At 35.5% G+C, this 19511-nt stretch overlaps 1 protein-coding gene and 1 pseudogene across 1 annotated transcript; one reads left to right on the top strand and one right to left on the bottom strand.

The window, feature by feature from the left end:
* The first annotated feature begins 1023 nt into the window (after nt 1–1023).
* Nucleotides 1024–19511, top strand: LOC131867187 (xyloglucan endotransglucosylase protein 1-like). Its single transcript, XM_059215493.1, has 4 exons — nt 1024–1235; nt 1346–1446; nt 1577–1770; nt 19142–19511. The coding sequence occupies exons 1-4, from the start codon at nt 1073–1075 to the stop codon at nt 19509–19511; spliced, it is 828 nt and encodes a 275-aa protein (XP_059071476.1). The 5' UTR covers nt 1024–1072.
* LOC131867188 (xyloglucan endotransglucosylase protein 1-like) lies at nt 13781–15129 on the bottom strand (annotated as a pseudogene).

Here is a 19511-nt window from a genome sequence, read left to right as displayed (position 1 = left end):
TAGCAATATATGTCAAGTAATGTGACTTAAGAGAGTACCGACATATTTAAGGCAAGAACAAAATATGAAAATAGTTATTTATTGTGACAATAATTTTATAATTTCAATAAAAAAAAACCTAATTTCATAATTACACTAAACATATAAAAATCTAAAATCTGACATCATTTATCAAAAGTCTTTTTGAAAAAAGATAAATTGAACAGAAATTTTCTAGAATTAATGACTACCTCGCTAATTTATTTAGCAATGTGAGAATAGTAGTGAACGTGATCTTGGAACCTTTATCGTCATAATGAATTTTATGTTTCAGACCCTTAGAGCTTAGGTGATTATTCTTGGCATGTAACAGTTCCATTGATCATCATCGCGAGGCAATAAGGGAAGAAATTGACGTTATGTTACCTGTTTTTCCTCACTTTTAGCTGAAGAAATAAATTTGGCCTGGATTACTACGGAGGGACCCGACGTGGAAATGGTACTGTCTACCCAACCCCTACTATGCACCTGCATGCAATTATATGTCTATGTAAAATGTATTATATGCATAGGATGTGTAACATGTATTGTATGCATAGGATCCTATGATGCACGGCAAGCAGTTATATGTATATTCAACATGTATTGTATACATAAGATGTGTAACATGTATTGTATGCATAAGATGTCGGTGCATCGTAGGAACTGGATAAACATTGCCCACACGAACATCTCATTACATCAGGAGGGCAACATCCAAGACAATCATTTTGACTAGGCTTTCCAAATTATGAAATACACCTATTTTATATTGCACACAGCTAAGCCAGCCGTATGCAATGCGAGAAACACGCTCTTCTTCTTGCTAGAATTCCGCGTGGAGCGAAACTCGAGTACCATAAAATATAAATACAAAGCGCGCTCCAAATCATCCACTTCAACAACTCTCTGTGAAATTTCTCGCTACTTTCCATTGTTACCTGACCCTGTCTATATATAAATCTCATTTGAATTTCCTTATCACCATTCAACATTTCCATACCTCCATCACTATTACAACTACTACGTTTTCTACTCTTGTCCTGATATTCCAATGGATCTGTTACCATGTTTCCTCCTGGTAAGCCTTGTACTCTCCTCCTCCCACCTTGTTTCTGCAAATTTTTATAACGACTTTGACATCACATGGGGAAATGATCGTGCTAAGATACTCGACAATGGCCAACGCTTGCAGCGCACTCTCGATCAGTCCTCAGGTATATCATCTCATTTGCTTGCTAAGATATTCATCTCTTTTTCTTACTCCATATATATGATTTTAACAGTATGCCGATTCCTGAACCCCTCCTCTGCTGTACTAAAACAGGCTCAGGTTTCCAATCTAAGAATGAATATCTCTTTGGAAAAATCGATATGCAAATCAAGTTGGTGGCTGGTAACTCGGCCGGCACTGTCACTGCTTACTATGTGAGTTTCTCTCTTACTCTTCCATACATATTTCTATTGTAGTCCCCAAATCAGTAGTGGGCAGCAGCAGGGAATTGAGTATTTATTGTCTATGAGTACGGTGTCATAAAATGTTCATGGTCTGGTGCAGCTGTCCTCACAAGGGGATAAACACGACGAAATAGACTTCGATTTCCTGGGAAATCTATCTAGAGATCCCTATGTTATGCACACCAATGTTTTCTCACAAGGCAAAGGCAACCGTGAGCAGCAATTCTACCTCTGGTTCGACCCCACGGCAGACTTCCACACTTACTCCCTGCTCTGGAATCCCCAACAAATTATGTAAGTTAATGTTGTCCCTGCAACTTCAAATCAGCTACTGAATGTCCTCTTTTGCCTTGCCCTCCAGTTTTAACATCATTATTGTAGTTTAATGTGTATTTCTGATTCCCTGCTGGTTTTCTGTGGATGGAACTCCGGTGAGAGTGTTCAAGAACAGCGAGGATTTGGGCGTTGCATATCCGAAGAATCAAGCGATGAGAATATATTCAAGCCTGTGGAACGCAGATGATTGGGCAACCAGAGGCGGTGCAGTGAAGATCGACTGGACCAAATCCCCTTTTGTTGCCTCCTATGGAAATTTCAAAGCAGAGTCATGCTCCGCCTCTTCTGATTGCTCTGTGAATTCATGGTACGCTGCAGAGGCGTTGGAGGCGAGCGAGCAGGAGAAACTTGAATGGGTGCGGAAGAACTACATGATTTATGATTACTGTTCGGACAGTAAAAGGTTTCCACAGGGCTTTCCTGCTGAAGGCACTCGCCAGGCATCCAACTGATTTCAAAGAAGCAACCTACATAAATTCTTTTATTCCTCCATTTTTTGTACCGATTTACAAGCCCAAGAGGCTATACTTTAAACGATTGCGATCCCACCCAATTAATTATATATTTTAGAAAGACATTACATCCAACTGTTAGCATTTAAGGAGCTTCAATTTCTTCCGACTGAGGACCGCCTCCTGTGAAATTCTCTAATACCAAAATTAATACATAATAATTCAATAATCAAACTAGCAAAATTAAATGGGATGCAAAAATTATGCTAGACAAGACCAATCTCTTAATACACACAATTTGCTTCAATATAACTAGCGGTTGCACCTGGGTAAGGTGCAATGTGTACGGCCGATAGGAGTTTATATCAAGTCTATGTTGTTAAGATAGATCTCTCCTAACTAGGGTATTGATGGATTTGGAAGTCAACGCTAATTCCAATACCTTACCTTCTGCCATACTTTGTAAAGAATCCTCAAAGTCAAAGTTTTTGTATTTCAGCTAGATTAATGTTTGAGTTTAGAAAATAAAGATAAATTGTAAGGGTCATTTTGAGTCAGAACCAAGGGGCCTACAAATATCAAAGCTAAATCCTTTTTATTCAATTCATGTGGTCACTTTCTTGAGCTTCTTACCTTTAGTAGAATTGTAGAATTATTGGTTTCATGGAAAATAATTAATACTCTGCAGTTTCTTTTTTCTTAAGGAAGCGTTTTTGTTTGAATGCAAGCTTGTAATATTGTCTTTATATATTTTAAAGAAAAAATAGCAATAGCATTGGCTTTCTTTATTAGAATACTCTTAATATAATTAACAACCACACTGTGGTAATTCAAAGAAAAGCATATGGCTAGAAATTAAAAGTTTCTAAACAGAATAGCTTGAGAAGAAATGATAAAAAACCAAATCCCAAAATCTTTTATAGGTTTCATAGTTAAGGAATGTAAAGATATTCAAACACATCTTTTGGTGGAGACTTGTAACCAAATATATCAAGGTGTTTATTGAAAGTGAAAACAATAAGAATGTCCAAATCTAATGAGTATGGTTCTTTGAGAGTACATATACGTCTATGAGACAAGGGTGAGAAGCTAGACAGAATATAAGTTGCACAACAAAATTTCTGGTGAAAGTACTCTATTGGCTAGGCCCTAGGATATATATTATTGAGGAAAAAAATTCATTCATTTTAAAGAAAATATATCAAATCCTGGACAAGATTATGGCATCTACTTGAATCAATAAATCACGTGACACTGTATTAATGCATAAAATAGAGCACTATTGTTTTGCTCTATTTTCTCAATGCAATATGACTCAAAATAAGGGCATCTTGTAATGTACCTAAGCAGCTTACACAAGTACAAGGCCTCCATTCCATTATAAACATGGCATCTTAACTTATAGAACCAAAAGAACATTGTCGACAAAGGAGATTATTCTAATGGTTAATATATCGCTAGAAACCCATATTTCTTTAGTTGATTGAAAGGTGAGTCAACAAGTATGCCTGAGCCATGCATTTGTATGTGGCCCACTTAAAACTAAAGTGTGTTCCATTTTGTCTTCAATTTAACTCTTGCAAATTGAATCGTAATTGTTATGAATATTGTATCATCTACCTTAATATTTATTAAACTTGGAAATTGTGTTACAATAGATGCATTGCTAGAAAGTATACTAATGAAAATGTCCTAGGATCCATATCTTGAGATGGTCAAGTGTTGTGTAGTTTTCAACTATTGTAACAAATTTATTTTATTTTTTGGTTTTGTCTCTCTTGGATAGGTCTTATTTTAAATTTACACCAACATTATTAGAGGTCTATAAGCTTTCTACATAATAATATTAAGGAAGGTGTGTTTATGAACCAATTATTTGAATTATTACTTGATATGAAAAATAAAACTGAGTCCTCGATTTTTTTGTCATATATCCATATCTAGTCATCTGAATCTGATCTCAGGGTTTTTAAAATACTAAATTAGACAAGTTATTGAAATTATATTTATTGATTGTAATGATTATTTTTATTGCAATTATTCATTTACATGTTCGATGTTGGACTAAGGGTTTATTGATGTGTTAATATTAGTGGGAAGAAATGCCACATTACTCTTGAAGGTGAATTTGTTGTTTTTCCTCATATCGTTTTAAGGGGAAAGATAGGGGAAAGATAGCTCACTTTATGTTGTAGAAGAGGAGTGAAGAAAAATGAACAAGTTTGGTCACTCAATACCCACCTAGCATTTTGTAGATTAGTAAGTAATAAATTTCTTTTAAAAAGAATAATTGCTTAGAGATAGAAGGATTTTAGAAAAGAGTAAAGTGAGACATGAAAAATAATGGCTAAAAATGCTTAATCAAACTATTTGAAATTTTGAAGTGCATACCAATAACTGAATGTATATAGCTAGCTAAGAAATTAGCCTTCAGTCCTCCTGCAAGTGTGTAAACAATGACACAAAGTGGGATTAGAAAGCTAGCAGCATATATATTTACTCCAGTCGAAGAATTTACAATAGCATATCTGCCCAGTAGTATCATTGTTATCAGAATGATGTTTGTCGAAAAACAAAATGTGAGGAAGACCAAGTTTGCGGCAGATCCCCATCTATACATTACCAATGCAAGCTTCAATTAGATAGGCAATTCAAGTTACATGTTCATTTAAGTTAGTTGACAATATTATAATTCACCAATAGTTCACATACCTAGCACGTACAATCTCACAAACATTGTGTGCATATGAAGCCTTTCTTTTTATTTCAATAGCCATGATTTCAATCATCTTTCATTATGACAGAGGAGGATCTTAGTTATCTGGATGGATGTTGGTTTGAATACTCTTTTGGTGTTGGTTTTATCATCCTGTATTTAGGGTGGTTTGGAATGCATTTGGTGCCCTCTAAATATGTTGTTAATTACATTGTAGTTTATTACATCATGTTCCTTTGTTCTGGCTATGTGTTGGAAGATGCCTTGAGATGTTTACTTGGGTCTCACCTTGGTGTGTGGATATTTGCATGGAGTATTTTGCATTGGAATTGGTTATGTGGCCGACTAATTGATTATGTCTACATATTATCATTTTTAATGTCCTCTGGAGTATGTGTGAGCATTTGTGGATTGTCAAATCATTCATGGAATGCTAAATTATAATATGTTCTGGTTCCCTCTTTCTCTTAGAATGGACCAATCTAAGTATTTTAGGTAAGGGTGGCTTATTTTGTGTAATATTTCTTATTCTATTTTGGTTGAGCCTTAATTCGGATTTCAATGTTGCATCTCATATTTAAGATGTGTAGATGGATAAACTAAGTGTGGATGAGAAGTGAATTGTGTGATAATTGTATGTGAATGATTTACAAACAGATTTGAGTTTGTGGTGATGAGAAAGTCAAGTTGAGAAGAGATTTGAACTTCATATATTCTACAAGACATAATGTTGTGACAGTGAAGATTATTACATATGTTTTCCATGTTATTGATCACTAGAATATTGTCCAAGAACAATTTCATGATCAGGAGAATCCTTCTCAATTTTAGTTCAGCTATTTCAATCGTTGTTGATTGATAGTGGGTCCTTTGGTAGCAGTTTGTATTTTGTCTTGAAGAAGTGTTCTTCAGTTGTACAAGTCCTTCTTGTATCTTGCCTAAGGTAGTGCACCTTCATTATGCAAGTCCTTCAGGTGTTGGTACTCCTTGGTTTCAAGCCTAAAACGTTGTAAACATTGTTATCCATATTGTGAGTTATATTCTCCGTGGTTTTTCCCTGTTTGGGTTTTTCATGTAAATTTGGTTTTCATGTGTTATGTGTTTATGCTTGATGTGATAATGGTTAAAGTGTTGTTGAATAATTTGATTAATAGTTGTTGTTGAAGTTCCAGATCAATTCACCTTGCCCCCCTCAATCCTATTGCGTGTTCAACAAAAGGCCCTAGAAAGGATCAAAATAGTGATATAAGAATGACCTAGGACTAATAAAGAATAAATAAATTATTCAACAATCAAATATATGAAACCTAATGTAAAAAACCAAAGAAAAGGTGGATAGGGTGTGAAACATCTAAGATTAGGTAATGATAAGAAAAAACCCTAAAAGAAGTAAAGAAATGAATGATCATACATGAGAAACATAAAAATATAAAAAAATCTTGTATGCAAGGTAAGTAATTAGAAACATTAACCTTGAAACCCTAATGAAGGGGAAGAAACCTTAAGGGAAAATTCTTTGTCATGTTAAAAATATAAGGTTAAAAAAATTTAAATAAAATTAATAGATTTTCATTATAAACTCATTAAATATATGCAATCGATTAACAAATAGCAAACCTAGTTAATTTAGAGGTGGAGCTAATAATAGAATTAAAATAAACATGATCTACTTAAATAGGGGTATAAGTGTACATAGCTCCAATATTTATGATGGATAAATAATATTGTTGTTGTTATGGAATGTTTCACCTATGATGTAAATATTTCTCTCTTTCCCGATAAATAAATTATTATTCTATAAATTTGATCAAAATTTACAGCTATTATATCAAATATTATAGTAGATAAAAGTGCATATCGTGCACTAAAAGACATCTTATTTCATGCCACTTTGTGTTGATGTCATGGATATATGGTATCAATGTTCAATTGACTTCAAAAAGTGCACTATTTGACCTAAATTTGTAGTCATCTCTAGATTTGTTTTATGTCTTCAATTATAAAACAAAATTGATCAATTTTTATAACATTTTACCATACTATACTAGGTCATGTATACACTACTATCACTTCTATAAAACCATATTTGATCCAAATTTCTCACTTCTCATACTAAATTTTCAAGAATATGATCACAATCAATTGACATTGAAACTGTTTATATTAATATCTAAACCTTAAAAACATCTGAAATCATTTTTTTCATTCAAAATTAACATCATAATACATCTCACAGTAAACTATAATTACTTCAATTTAAAAAATCTTAATCTCGATTACATCAACATTTTGCATTCTCTCCTGGACATGTTTTAACTTCTTTACTATAGGATGTTTTTATTAGCTTACAAATGGTTTCAAACCATTAGACCCGTCGATGGAATGGTTGCTTCCACTATCAATTGTTACCTGCCTAAGTGAGATGATATTTTGACGATCCAGCTTTGTAGAAAGTGCTGAGACGATGAGGGCTCCAGTTTTTAGTAGCCTCAAAAACTGCAAGAAACAAACTATTTTATAATGCTCACAGCCTGGCCAGCTGTACGCGGAACACGCTCTTCTAGCTGTACCTTCAAGTGCCAATCTGCCACATGCAATCTTCGTTTCTTTTTGCTAACACCAAATCTACCGTCACTATTATAATACACAGGCGTTCTCCGACCCATCAACTTTCCTGTTACTTTCCCTTCTTTCCTCTTTTCCTTAGCTGAGACTGCTTCATACCTATTTATATCTATCCCAGGGATCTTCATCAGCCATCATTCTACGCTTTACTCATTATTAATATGGAAACATCCAGCGCTGATCACAGAAATCCCTGATTCTCCGGAGCTGTTTCCATTTTCTGCAGATCGCTCTGTTCTCTTTGAGCTGTTTCTATTTTCTGCATTCTATTCTCATCTGTTTCTATTCTTTGTAACGATGGTTATTTAAAACCTCTTGACCCAATGTTCTGAATATAGTAGAATACGTAAAGTATTTTCTGTCTTCACATCTCTTATCTCAACGGAAGTATACACTTGATCTTCTCAAGAAGACAAAGATGGACGGTGCAAAACCGGTTCGCACTCCTATTTGCAGCTAAGAAAAGTTGTCTAAATTCATCGGCTCTGCCTTCAGCGATCCAACTCTATACAAGAGTGTTGTTGGTGCTCTTCAGTATCTCACCCTTACGAGACCAGATATTGCCTTCGCTGTCAATAAGGTATGCCAATTTATGCAACAGCCCACTGATGATCATTGGAATGCTGTCAAGCGTATCCTGCGGTACCTAAAGGAAACTCTCTCTTATGGACTGCAACTCAGCAAGTCTAGCCCTCTCACTCTTAATGCCTTTTCTGACTCAGATTGGGCTGGCTGCCCCGATGACCGTCGTTCTACTAGCGGTTACTGCATCTTCGTTGGCCCAAATCTGATTTCATGGAGTGCTCGAAAACAAAAGACTGTCTCAAGGTCTAGTACTGAAGCTGAATATAGACGAGCTGCCATAGCCACTGCTGAGCTAATTTGGATTCAATCCCTCCTCTCTGAACTTGGATATTCTCCCCCTACTCCCCCTATTCTATGGTGTGACAATCTTGGTGCTACGTACCTCACGGCTAATTCAGTCTTTCATGCACGGACTAAGCACATTGAGATTGATTATCATTTCGTTCGTGAGAAAGTTGCTAAAAGAAGAGCCAAAGAATCTCACTCCCCCATATTCACCACTAACAAAAAATTGAAAAACTAAAACTAGGCCAAGACTAAAAATGGCCACATTTTTCAGCCAAAAGAGAAAACACAAAAACCCTTTCACAAAAATAGAGACAACACCACCCGAATAAAATAAACAAAGAAAAACAGGGGGCAAATATCTCCTAACCAGCCTCTAAAATTGAATACCACAAAAGATAGGGTAAACACAAAAGATAGGAAGAATGGGGTCATAGCCTCCAAAATATACCTCCAAGCAGGCCTGGAATTTGACGGCCACCCCTACCTGTCATATAATTTTTTATGACGGTTTAGTAATTTTAATGCCTTTCATTTTACGTTTTTTAAAAAATGTTAAGTGTCAATTTTTTTTTAATTTGTGAATAGTTTAATATAAATTCTTTAAGCTTCATAGAATTGAAGTTCCAATAAAATTCAATTGAGGTGAAAAGAAATAATTCCATAAAAAAAAGTAAAACTTTGAAAAACAATGATAAATTAGTAATGCACTTAAAAAATTTTAAATTTACTTGTAAGTTTCTAAATTCAACCCAAAAGTCTTGTATTATAAAAATAGAAACCATTTTAGATTTTTTTATTACAATATTTAAAAAAATTAGAAATGATTATATCTTATCATTTCAATTGTTAGAAGTTTCTATATTGATATTTAAGACAATCTTTAAAAAATATTAAAAACTAAATTGACAAAGTTTCTAAATTTATATAAGAAAAACATACTAAAAATTCATATAAAAATAATATAAAATTAGAAATAATTATATCTTAATCATACCATTTTAAAATATTCTAAATAAATTCATATATTTATAATAAACATTGTAAAATAATATATATCAATATATATTACCTATTATAATATTTTACGGCTTATTAATAATTTTATGTGTCATATATACGGTTTGTGGAAAAAATAGCATGTCGATACTTACGGTCCACTAATTTTATTAGTTGTAATATACGGTCTAAAAGTGCAAAAACGGCCATATAGCCTGTCAAATTCCAGGCCTGCCTCCAAGGACGGACAAGATAGTCCAAAAATGAACCATGAAAGTCATGCCCACAATCAGCATCGAAAGATTTGACAGAGAGATCCCAACTCAGGGAAAGGGCATAGAGAGGAACCCCCCACCTCCACGAGCAAAACCATGGCCTCTCTAGGGCACAAAAGGTCAAAACCATGCAAACCCACTATTGGTCAAGGGCATTTGAAGCCGAAACCACAATAAGATGGAAACCATTATGCTAAGAAAGAGCCGCAAACATATATAAATCTAATGAAATATATTATTAAATATATATGGAAACTGTGATGCTAAGGGCTGCAAACATATATTTATTTTTAAATATATTATTAAATCTAATGAAATATATAATAAAATTATGTTCATTATTACATATTATATGAAATATAATACATGCCATTACTTTAAAATATTATTACATAATATTTTATTAAATAATGATATTAAAATTAAACATAAATATAATATAATATATATAATATCTACATATTTTATAGAATAATAGTAATATTAATATATTATATAATATTTTCTTATTACTTTTAAGGATGTGTACACTCTATTTTAATAATAATTTGGATAATTCACTCTCCAATTGTTGGACTTACTTAGGCTCTTTCTTGCATTTCAATTTTTGATTATATTTTCAAAATTTAATGCACCTCCTTTATTTCTCATTCTTGCCCCCTCTATCTCTATCTTCCCATCTCTCCCTCTCCCTTTTTATCTATATATCCAATCAATAACTACATGTCTATAATTCAAGTTTAGTTCCAAACTATAAATCTTGTGACTACAAACATAAATTTATAGGCATTTTATGGGTCATTTCTACCATTCTATCTATTCAACTATCTTTCCCTCTCTCCCCCTTTCCTCTCTCCCCCTCCCTCTCCTCCTCTCTCAATCACTCTATTTTTCCCTCCATCTCTCAAACTCTATATCTCTATATCTCTATATCGCTAATTCTATCTATCTTCCCCTCACTCATCTCTATATCTTTCTATCTATATCCTTTTGTACCTCTATCTCACTATCTCATTTTATATCCTTCTCTATCTCTATGCATTTCCCTCTATCTATATCTTTTCATCTATTCCTCTCTCTCTCACTCTCTCTCTCTCTACCTCTCTCCCCCTTTTCTTTCTCTATCTCTCTCTCTCTACCCATCTCTCTCCCACTTCCCTCTCTCTCTCCTCTTCTCTCTGCCTCTTTTGCATGTCCATATCCATGTATCTCTTATCTATCTCCATATCTCCCTTCCTTACGCCCTCCCTAAACCCATATCTATTTCTCCATCTCTTCATCTCTCTCCCTCCCTTTCTTCCTCTATCATTACTCCATTTCTATGTCCATCTCTCATACTCTATATCTATATATCTCAATTTCTCTCTATCTCCCTCTCACTACTCTATATATTCACTATCCATATCATTCACTACTCTTTATATTTTTCCTATCCCTCTCTTTCTCTATATATTATCCTCTATCTACATCTCTCCCCCTCTTCCTTTCCCATTTCTCACCCCCTCCCTCCTTCGTCTATCTCTCTCTCCCTCTCGCTCTCCTCTACCCATCTCTCTTCCTCTCTCCCACCTCTTCTATCTCCCTCTTCTACTTATCACTCTTTCTTTATCGCTATATTTCTCCGCACATCTCCCTTCTTCTCTCCCTCTCTATCCCCTAACTATCTCTTTGTCTCTCTACTTTTCTCTTCCCATATATCTCTCTTTGTACCCTCCCATTTATCTCTGCCTCTCCCTTTTCCTCTCTCATTCTCTCTATCTCCCATTATTTCTCTTTTTCTCTCTCCTCTTCCTAGACTTCTATATCTACATCTCTTTCCTCTCTACTTCTATATCTCCTTATTTCTTTGTCCATGTCTTCTTCTATCTCTATCGCATTATCTATCCATCTCTCTCTAGCTAAATGTCTCTCCCTCTCCGAGCCACATTTCGTAATTTATAAATTTTGTTTCAATCATCATTGGATCTCTATATCCCTATCTCCATATCTCTCTCGCACACTCTTACACACATACCCCCTATTTATTCCTTCCTATCTCTATCTCAATATCTCTCTCTCACCCACACATATGCATGAGCACTCCCTATTTTTGCTTCCTTATCTCCATCTCCCTCTCCATCTCCCCACTCTATTTGTTTGTCTCTCTATTTGTCTCTTTGTCTTTCCTTCCCCCCTCTATATCTCCCTATATCTTGACCTCTAAATCACTCAATCTCATCATAGACATATCTATATATATATCTCTACCTCTCCCTCTTCCTCTATATCTCTTTATCTCACCCAATCTATCTTCCTGTATCTATCTTTATCTCTCCAACCCTCTCTATCTCTCTATTTATTTATGTCCCTCTTCATCGCTACCTCTATCTTCCTATTCCCTCCTCTATCTCTAGACATGTCTCCCTCTATCTATAAATCCATCTCCCTCCCTCTCTCTCTCCCTCTCTCTCTCCCTCTCCCTCTTCCTAGATCTCTATATCTATATATATTTTCCCTTCTATCTCCGTCTCTCCATTTTTCTTCTTTAATCTCTCCCCCTATCTCCATATCATTATCTATACCCTTATATTTCTCTATATATATATCACTTACTGTCCCTATCTTTATCTTTCTACATCTCCCTCACTAAACCCCTATTTATATATCAATCTCTTCCATCTGTCTATATCCATGTCTCCTCTTTCTCTTTATCCCCTATCTTTATCTCTATCTCCCTCTCAATCTATATCCCCAATCTCTATCTCCTTACCTCTCTCTCTCTCTCTCTCTCTCTCTCTCTCTCTCTCTCTCTCTCTCTCTCTCTCTCTCTCTCTCTCTCTCTCTCTCTCTCTCTCTCTCTCTCTCTCTCTCTCTCTCTCTTCTGAGATGCTTCCCATCTTAGTATGCAAAACATAGACCAAAAAATTTATGATTAGCTTTCCACACCTTTTTGATGTACCCATTGCACACTAGGGTGCAATTGCTAGTTTAATACCACTTGTAGATATGAATTCTCCCTTTTTTTCATATTTGATTAGATAAATATTATACTAATAATTTATGTATTAGCATTCGCGGTCCATCCTATAGTATGATGGTTAAGTGGTTGCATTATTAATGGTGCAACTTATGCCTTTGATGGGCTATCAATGTGGATGTCTTGCTAGTGATAGGAGAATTAAGGTAGACATGAAACAAGATGGAGGATGTGGAGGTATATCAGCTAGCCATTAATGCCAAATGTAGATGTGTAGGAGGAGGTGTGTGTTGGTGGTGGAGAAGAGACAAGGCAGAGAAATGGATGGCTAGGGCAAAGATGGACGGTCAGTGTTAATGTTAGGGATGAGGCCTCTCATTTGTGGCCTCACTTAGAGCTTGGGCCAATTCTATTGATGGAGGAGAGACAAGGAGGAAAGATGGACGGCTAGGGAAAAGGTGGACGATCAAGTGTTAATGTCAAGGATGAGGCCCCTCATTTGTGGCCCCACCTAGAGCTAGGGCTATTGTTGATGGTGGAGGAGAAACAAGGAGGAGAAATGGATGGCCAAGGCATAGGTGGGCGTGTTAATGTCAAGGTTGAGGCCCCTCATTTGTGACCTCACCTAGAAATGGGGCTAGCATTAAAATCTTACTGCCTTAACTGATCAAAAAATTTATTTAATATATTTATATAATAGATCAAGAAAATTTCCTATAATATATTTTTTATGTATTCACTTTCATGTCATTTAAAGATATAAACTTTCTGTTATTATTATATATATTTAATTTTGGAATCATTATTAACGTATGTAATTATTATATAAACCTAGAGGAAAGTAGCTATTGGTATTCGAACCTAAATCTCTCACAAACCAACAACTTTGGTGACTGTTTTACACGCACTCATTTATATACAAATAAAAATGACATTTTATCAACTTTTTTCCAATTATAATTTAAAGGTAACCTCTTCCTCTAAAAATAGGGATGACGACACAATTTTAAGTAGCAATCACAACTACGTCGCAACCTTAATATTCATTCCTTTGTATTGAGTACACATGGGATTCTTACACAAAGTGGGTACGTTTTATTTGATTTCAAGTGATCGCAGTTCGTGATATCCCAGTCTAGTTATTGCAATCTCAAACGAATTGATAGAATTCAATGATAGAAAAATTAAAGAATATTTGATAGATCTCAATGCTATGCTCTGTCAACTAAGACTTTATTTAGTTTTTTTGTTCAATTAACTCTCTGGATGGTGCATTCTGCAGGAAGGCCCTACAGAAACCTTTTTCTGTCCAAGCAGTAATCATAAATCATGTAATTCTTGAGCACCCATTTCAGTTTCTGTTCCTGACTGAAATCCAAGGCCGCCTGACTCCACCATGAATTTGCAGAGCAAACAGAAGACTTTGTGCACACCTATGCATTAAAATTGTGGAAAGAGGCATCGAAGGGTGCTTTTCTCCAATCAGTCTTCATTGCCCCGCCTCTGGTTGCCCAATCGTCTGTGTACCACGAGCTCGAATATATTCTCATTGCTTGATTCTTCGGATATGCAACACCCAACTTCTTGTTGTTCTCGAACACTCTCACCGGTGTTCCATCCACGGAGAATCTGCACAATACGACCACCATGATATATTAGAACTATAGATAATTATATCCATAAAATTACGAGTAATGCTTGTATTACATACATAATAATTTGTTGAGGATTCCAGAGTAGAGAGTAAGTGTGAAAATCGGCGGTGTGATCAAACCAGAGGTTAAATTGTTGTTCCCGATTGCCCTGGCCTTGAGAGTAAACATTTGTGTGCATAACGTAGGGATCTCCAGACAGGTTTCCCAAAAACTCGAAGTGAATTTCATCGTGGTTATTGCCTTGGGACGAAAGCTGCACCAAATATTTCAACACATGAATTTATCTGCCATGCTCAGCTAAGAAGGATAATATGTCCTATGTCATTACTAATATGAATACTATGATATATTAAGCGGACTTACATAGTATGTCGTTATAGTGCCTGCCGAGTTACCAGGAACCAACTTGATTTGCATATCGATGTTTTCGAACAGGTATTCCTTCTTGGATTGAAATCCCGAGCCTATCATATAACATCTAAATTAAGGTTCGACATAGAATTTGAATTATATACAATAAGGAAAGGATGATATGAGTAGAAAAATATGGTTTTTCGTTATACCTGAGGATCGGTCGAGAGTAAGCTACAACTGTTGCCCTTTGTTGAGTATATTAGCGCGATCACTACCCCATGTGATATCAAAATCGTTATAAAAATTTGCTGAAACATGGTGGGAGATTGAGACCATAAATATGAGGAAAAGCACGAGGAGGGCCATTGATAACAGAGTTGAAATGAGAAAGTCGAATTTAGGTAAGGTGTTAAGAAGATAGTGGATTTGTGATGGCTGAAAGCTACCAATCGCTTGTATATATATAGTACAAAAGTATGAATGAGTTGTCACGCCTTGGGGTTTATTTGGGTACGTGCAAGGTTTGGCTTTACAGGGATAACAATCTGGATTTTTTTTCTGGGGCCGGCTCATTTGTCTGGAAGCTCCCTTTTATCCTCATCTTTTCAACGTTTTGATACCAGAGCTCACATCCCATGATAATTGTAAGAGAAAGTGTTTTCTAGCTGTATTTTAGCTGCTTCATGTAAATTTCAGGTTGTTAAAGACACACAACTCCATGGCACGTTGTAGTCTCATGATTACCGAGAATTGATTAATGGAGAACAACTTGCAATAGATTTGAGCGATCAGAAACAAGTTGCAATTGATTTGGTCAAAGGTCTATTTTGAACAACACGCTCCTATTTGAGAAGGGAAAGGGAAGGGGCATGGGGCTTTCGTTATACCTACAACACTAAAAGTTATTTTTCTTTTCCCTCTAGGGTGGGGAAGGGGCTTGGGGTTTTCGTTATACACTAAAAGTTATTTTCCTTCTTTCTGAGGTGGCAAGTTGGTATCTAAAAATTTTACCAGCAATTTAATTCTAGTCTATTTTATGAATTTAACTGTAAGTATTTTATTAATTAAAAATTATTTATATAAAGAGAGAGGGGGTGGATGGATACAAGATTATACTCTAGGGTAAAAAAGTAGAATTCAAAATAAAACATAACAATAACAAAAAAATTAAGTGAAAAACAGTAATAGTTTTAATCCATTTTCGATAATACTTTGAAGATTTTTCTTTCCACTATAATATTTTTAACTATACTTAAATCAAATGTTGTTTTGATAGCTATAATCAACAATGTCAAATAATATATTTTTAAGAAAATCTAAAATTCTTCAAGAGGCTATCAAATTTTAATTAGAATAATAAACCTTATAAAAGTTGTGCTATTCTTAATGATTACCTTATGTAGTGATATAGTATAGTATTTATATTAATATTTAGTCTTTTAAATAAGTAATATTAAATTAAGCTATCAAAAATTATAATTATATTATAGGTAAAACAAAAAAATAATTAGGCATGGGCTGAGTTTGGAACTTTTATAATGTTTGTTCAATTTAATTTATAATGTGCTTCTTTAATGCTAAACTTCTTAGTTTACCAATTAAAATAAATAATATTTAAAAATTAATAAAAAATATCATATTATGAAAATAATAACATGTGTACATTAGGGTTGCATTTTGAGAAATAGATCATTTTTTTAATACTTTTGTCTTTTGTGGTCCCTTTAATTTTGATTTTATGTTCTCCTTCAATTTTATTCTGTATGGATTACATTAAAATGAAGTGCATTCTATCGATGACTATATTCCTATTATTAATTTCTCACAATGATGTCTCTACCAAAAACCTAACTCTACATCTAAAAAATATTATTATGTTTTGATTAATAAAAAGCAAGATAGGCCTGCACCATTACATAAATGCTAAAAGTGCTACGTAGGGCACATGAGACATGCACACCAAGCAAAAACACAAAAGAGGCAAAACCTTTTTCGAAAAGAGGCTTTTGACCATAACCCCAACTAGTGGAAACAATGTCCCAAACACAGGAAATCACCTAATGAAAATGGAGGGGGTTAGGAGTGTGCCCCAAACCATCCTCTTGAAAAACCCCCTTAAACTAAGAGCAAACTAGCCAAGGGATAAAAAAATCAAAAGCAAATTTGAAAGACATTCTACAACCTTTTATGATTAGGGATACTAGAGAACACTGATCTGGAGACACCCACGAACCTAGTAAAAATAGAAACTCCTAGCCATTCTATAGCAGTAACAAGAAAAGACATCATGGAATGGACTAGCACAAACAAACACAAGGGGTTTTGAAAGGCACCCCAGAACCTTTTTCATGATGAGTAGCCTGCTAACAAAACATCAAGGGTCACCTCAATAGACAAGCTGTCAACAAAAATATTGGCAGACAAATCCCCAGACAGAAAAAATATAGGGTAGAGACCCTAGCCTTCAACCCAGTGACAAGAAGATCTCAACTCAATCGCCAATCTAGAAGTTCTAAGCTAATTGATCCAAACATGCCCACTACATGACGAGGGTAGTAGAAGACAAAAGCAAAAATTGTCAAAAATAACATCTTCTGAAATAAGAAAGAGTCTAGTGCCATCGCGAGGATGACAAAAATAGAGCCCTCTCTGGTTAAACTCCCATAGGGTAACCAACCCTCAGCACTCCTCTGGAAACCACCCGCCACAACATGGGAAGAATTGCCTCCAAGAAGAACACTATCATTCTCAAAAAATACCAAATCCGACCCCCAAAAAAAGCCATCAGCAAAATAATATTTAAATAACAAAACACCTTCAAGGCCCATCTCCATAGGAACACTAAAAGAAGTAGAGTAAACATCATGTCAATTACCCTTCCCAACTAGGAGAGGAGTCCCAAGAGGAAGTCTTAGAGAGAGGAAGGAAAAGCTACCCCACTCCAGAGAACCTCAACACCACAGGAAACCATCCATCCTAGCACAAAATCCCACCTCCATACGATCAGTACTGAGCAGGGGAGCCCAATGCAGCACGCAACCCACCAACAAGAACCAACCCCAAACGAAGTTGCTCCACCAATGAGTGAGAGAAAATTAGGCACACTCAGCCCTGAATAGAATCTAAAATCCCCAATCAACAAAAGCAAAGAGAAGACCACATAGGGGCACACATTAAACACCATAGAATGAAGGGTTGTCACCAAAAACAGACCCTACAAAGTAGGCCCAACCACCAGAGACTCTCGACACCCACCAAACTTAGGAAGCAAGGCAAAGAGATGAATAGAAACCCTGCACCCACCAACGACTCTCCTTGCATACTGTCAAGAAAGATTCACTGATTATAGGAAAAGGAAAAACAAGGGCCCAATCCAATAGGGAAGAAAACCATCATCTATTAGGGGCCACTTCCTAACCAATGACCCAACATGAAATAAGCATAAGGGAGGCACGATATGAGTAGATATCGAGACCCCAGAAAGCGAAAGGGGCGTATTGTCTCTCCAAGCAGAAAACCAAACAAGGAGCACTGAAAGAGCTACAACCACTATCCAAGAAAAAACCAAGCTACTAGCCACCTAAATCCCCTAACCATCCTCATCGTCGCCCTCACCTCCATCCTCTACATCGTACCCTGAAGAACCTACACCTCTAGAAACCCTAACACTCCTCGCTCCTCCTTGCTCCATTGAATCTTGGTGTACTAGTTCATTTCTTATAAATACTATTATGTTTTTCATTGTAATGATGAGAATTAAATTTTGATTATAAAATATTTGATTCACCAACTTGTCATTGAGCCAATCTACTTTTAGCACATACTTAGAGATATATTTGCAATGTGATAGATATTGACTCCATTATGATTGTCAATCAAACAAGGGGAGGTTTACACTATGTGGTTTAGCATAGAAGCAAGAAGACTACAATTTCTAGAAATGGGGTTTTCCTTTGGGTGTTAAAAGCCCAATTTCATTCCCTTTCACAGTGGAAAATCTATCCACTTTGCCTCTATTTTAAATAAAAGGCTATACATTCCTTGATTTAGAAGCTTTCCCTCATTCTATAGTTGCTTAGATAAAAAATAATAATTAATTGCTCCTATTTTAACCCTTCTATAGTTTTCGACGATTGAGAGGACACAAAACTAACAAAAATAGAGTTCTTGGTTACATTAACTTAAAAAATTTATAAATTGTAATCTTAATTTGACAAATAATTTGGAATGGATAAATCCAATGTAATATTTTTGTGAATTATTGTTATTTTTGTGAATTATTGTTATTTACAAATTTTGTAAGCAATGCTAAATTTACCCTTACCCCTTCAATTTAAGTGCTTAACATCCCTCCGGGCTAAGGCTCTGAAGTATTACCGTGCCCGTTTCAATAACATAAATTATTTTGATGTGATGGTATTGAGCAGATTTTCTTTGGATGGAACTCCCGTGAGAGTGTTTAAGAACAACGAGAATGTGGGTGTGGCGTATCCAAAGAATCAAGGCATGAGAATATATTCGAGTCTGTGGAACACAGACGATTGGGCAACTAGAGGTGGGCTTGTGAAGATAGACTGGAGCAAAGCCCTCTTCGTCGCCTCATACCAGAGTTTTAATGCACAGGTGTGCAGTACTTCTTCCTCTGACTGCTCTGCAAATGCATGGTACAATCAAGCAGCATTGGATTCGGGTGAGCAGCAGCAACTTGAATGGGTGCGCAAGAACTATATGGTATATGATTACTGTTCTGACACCAAAAGTTTTCCACTGGGCCTTCCTACTGAATGCACCCGTTAG

Source organism: Cryptomeria japonica, unplaced genomic scaffold (assembly GCF_030272615.1).
Source record: "Cryptomeria japonica unplaced genomic scaffold, Sugi_1.0 HiC_scaffold_165, whole genome shotgun sequence".
NCBI lineage: Eukaryota > Viridiplantae > Streptophyta > Pinopsida > Cupressales > Cupressaceae > Cryptomeria > Cryptomeria japonica.
The sequence above is the reverse complement of the archived record's forward strand: the minus strand, read 5'-3'. Positions and strand labels throughout refer to the sequence as shown.

Excerpts from the sequence above, each read along its gene's own strand:
- LOC131867187 (XM_059215493.1), top strand. The coding sequence starts at position 1,073 with ATGGATCTGTTACCATGTTTCCTCCTGGTAAGCCTTGTACTCTCCTCC. Across the intron at positions 1,236-1,345 it reads CACTCTCGATCAGTCCTCAG|GCTCAGGTTTCCAATCTAAG; the intron begins GTATATCATCTC and ends GTACTAAAACAG. Across the intron at positions 1,771-19,141 it reads TGGAATCCCCAACAAATTAT|ATTTTCTTTGGATGGAACTC; the intron begins GTAAGTTAATGT and ends GGTATTGAGCAG.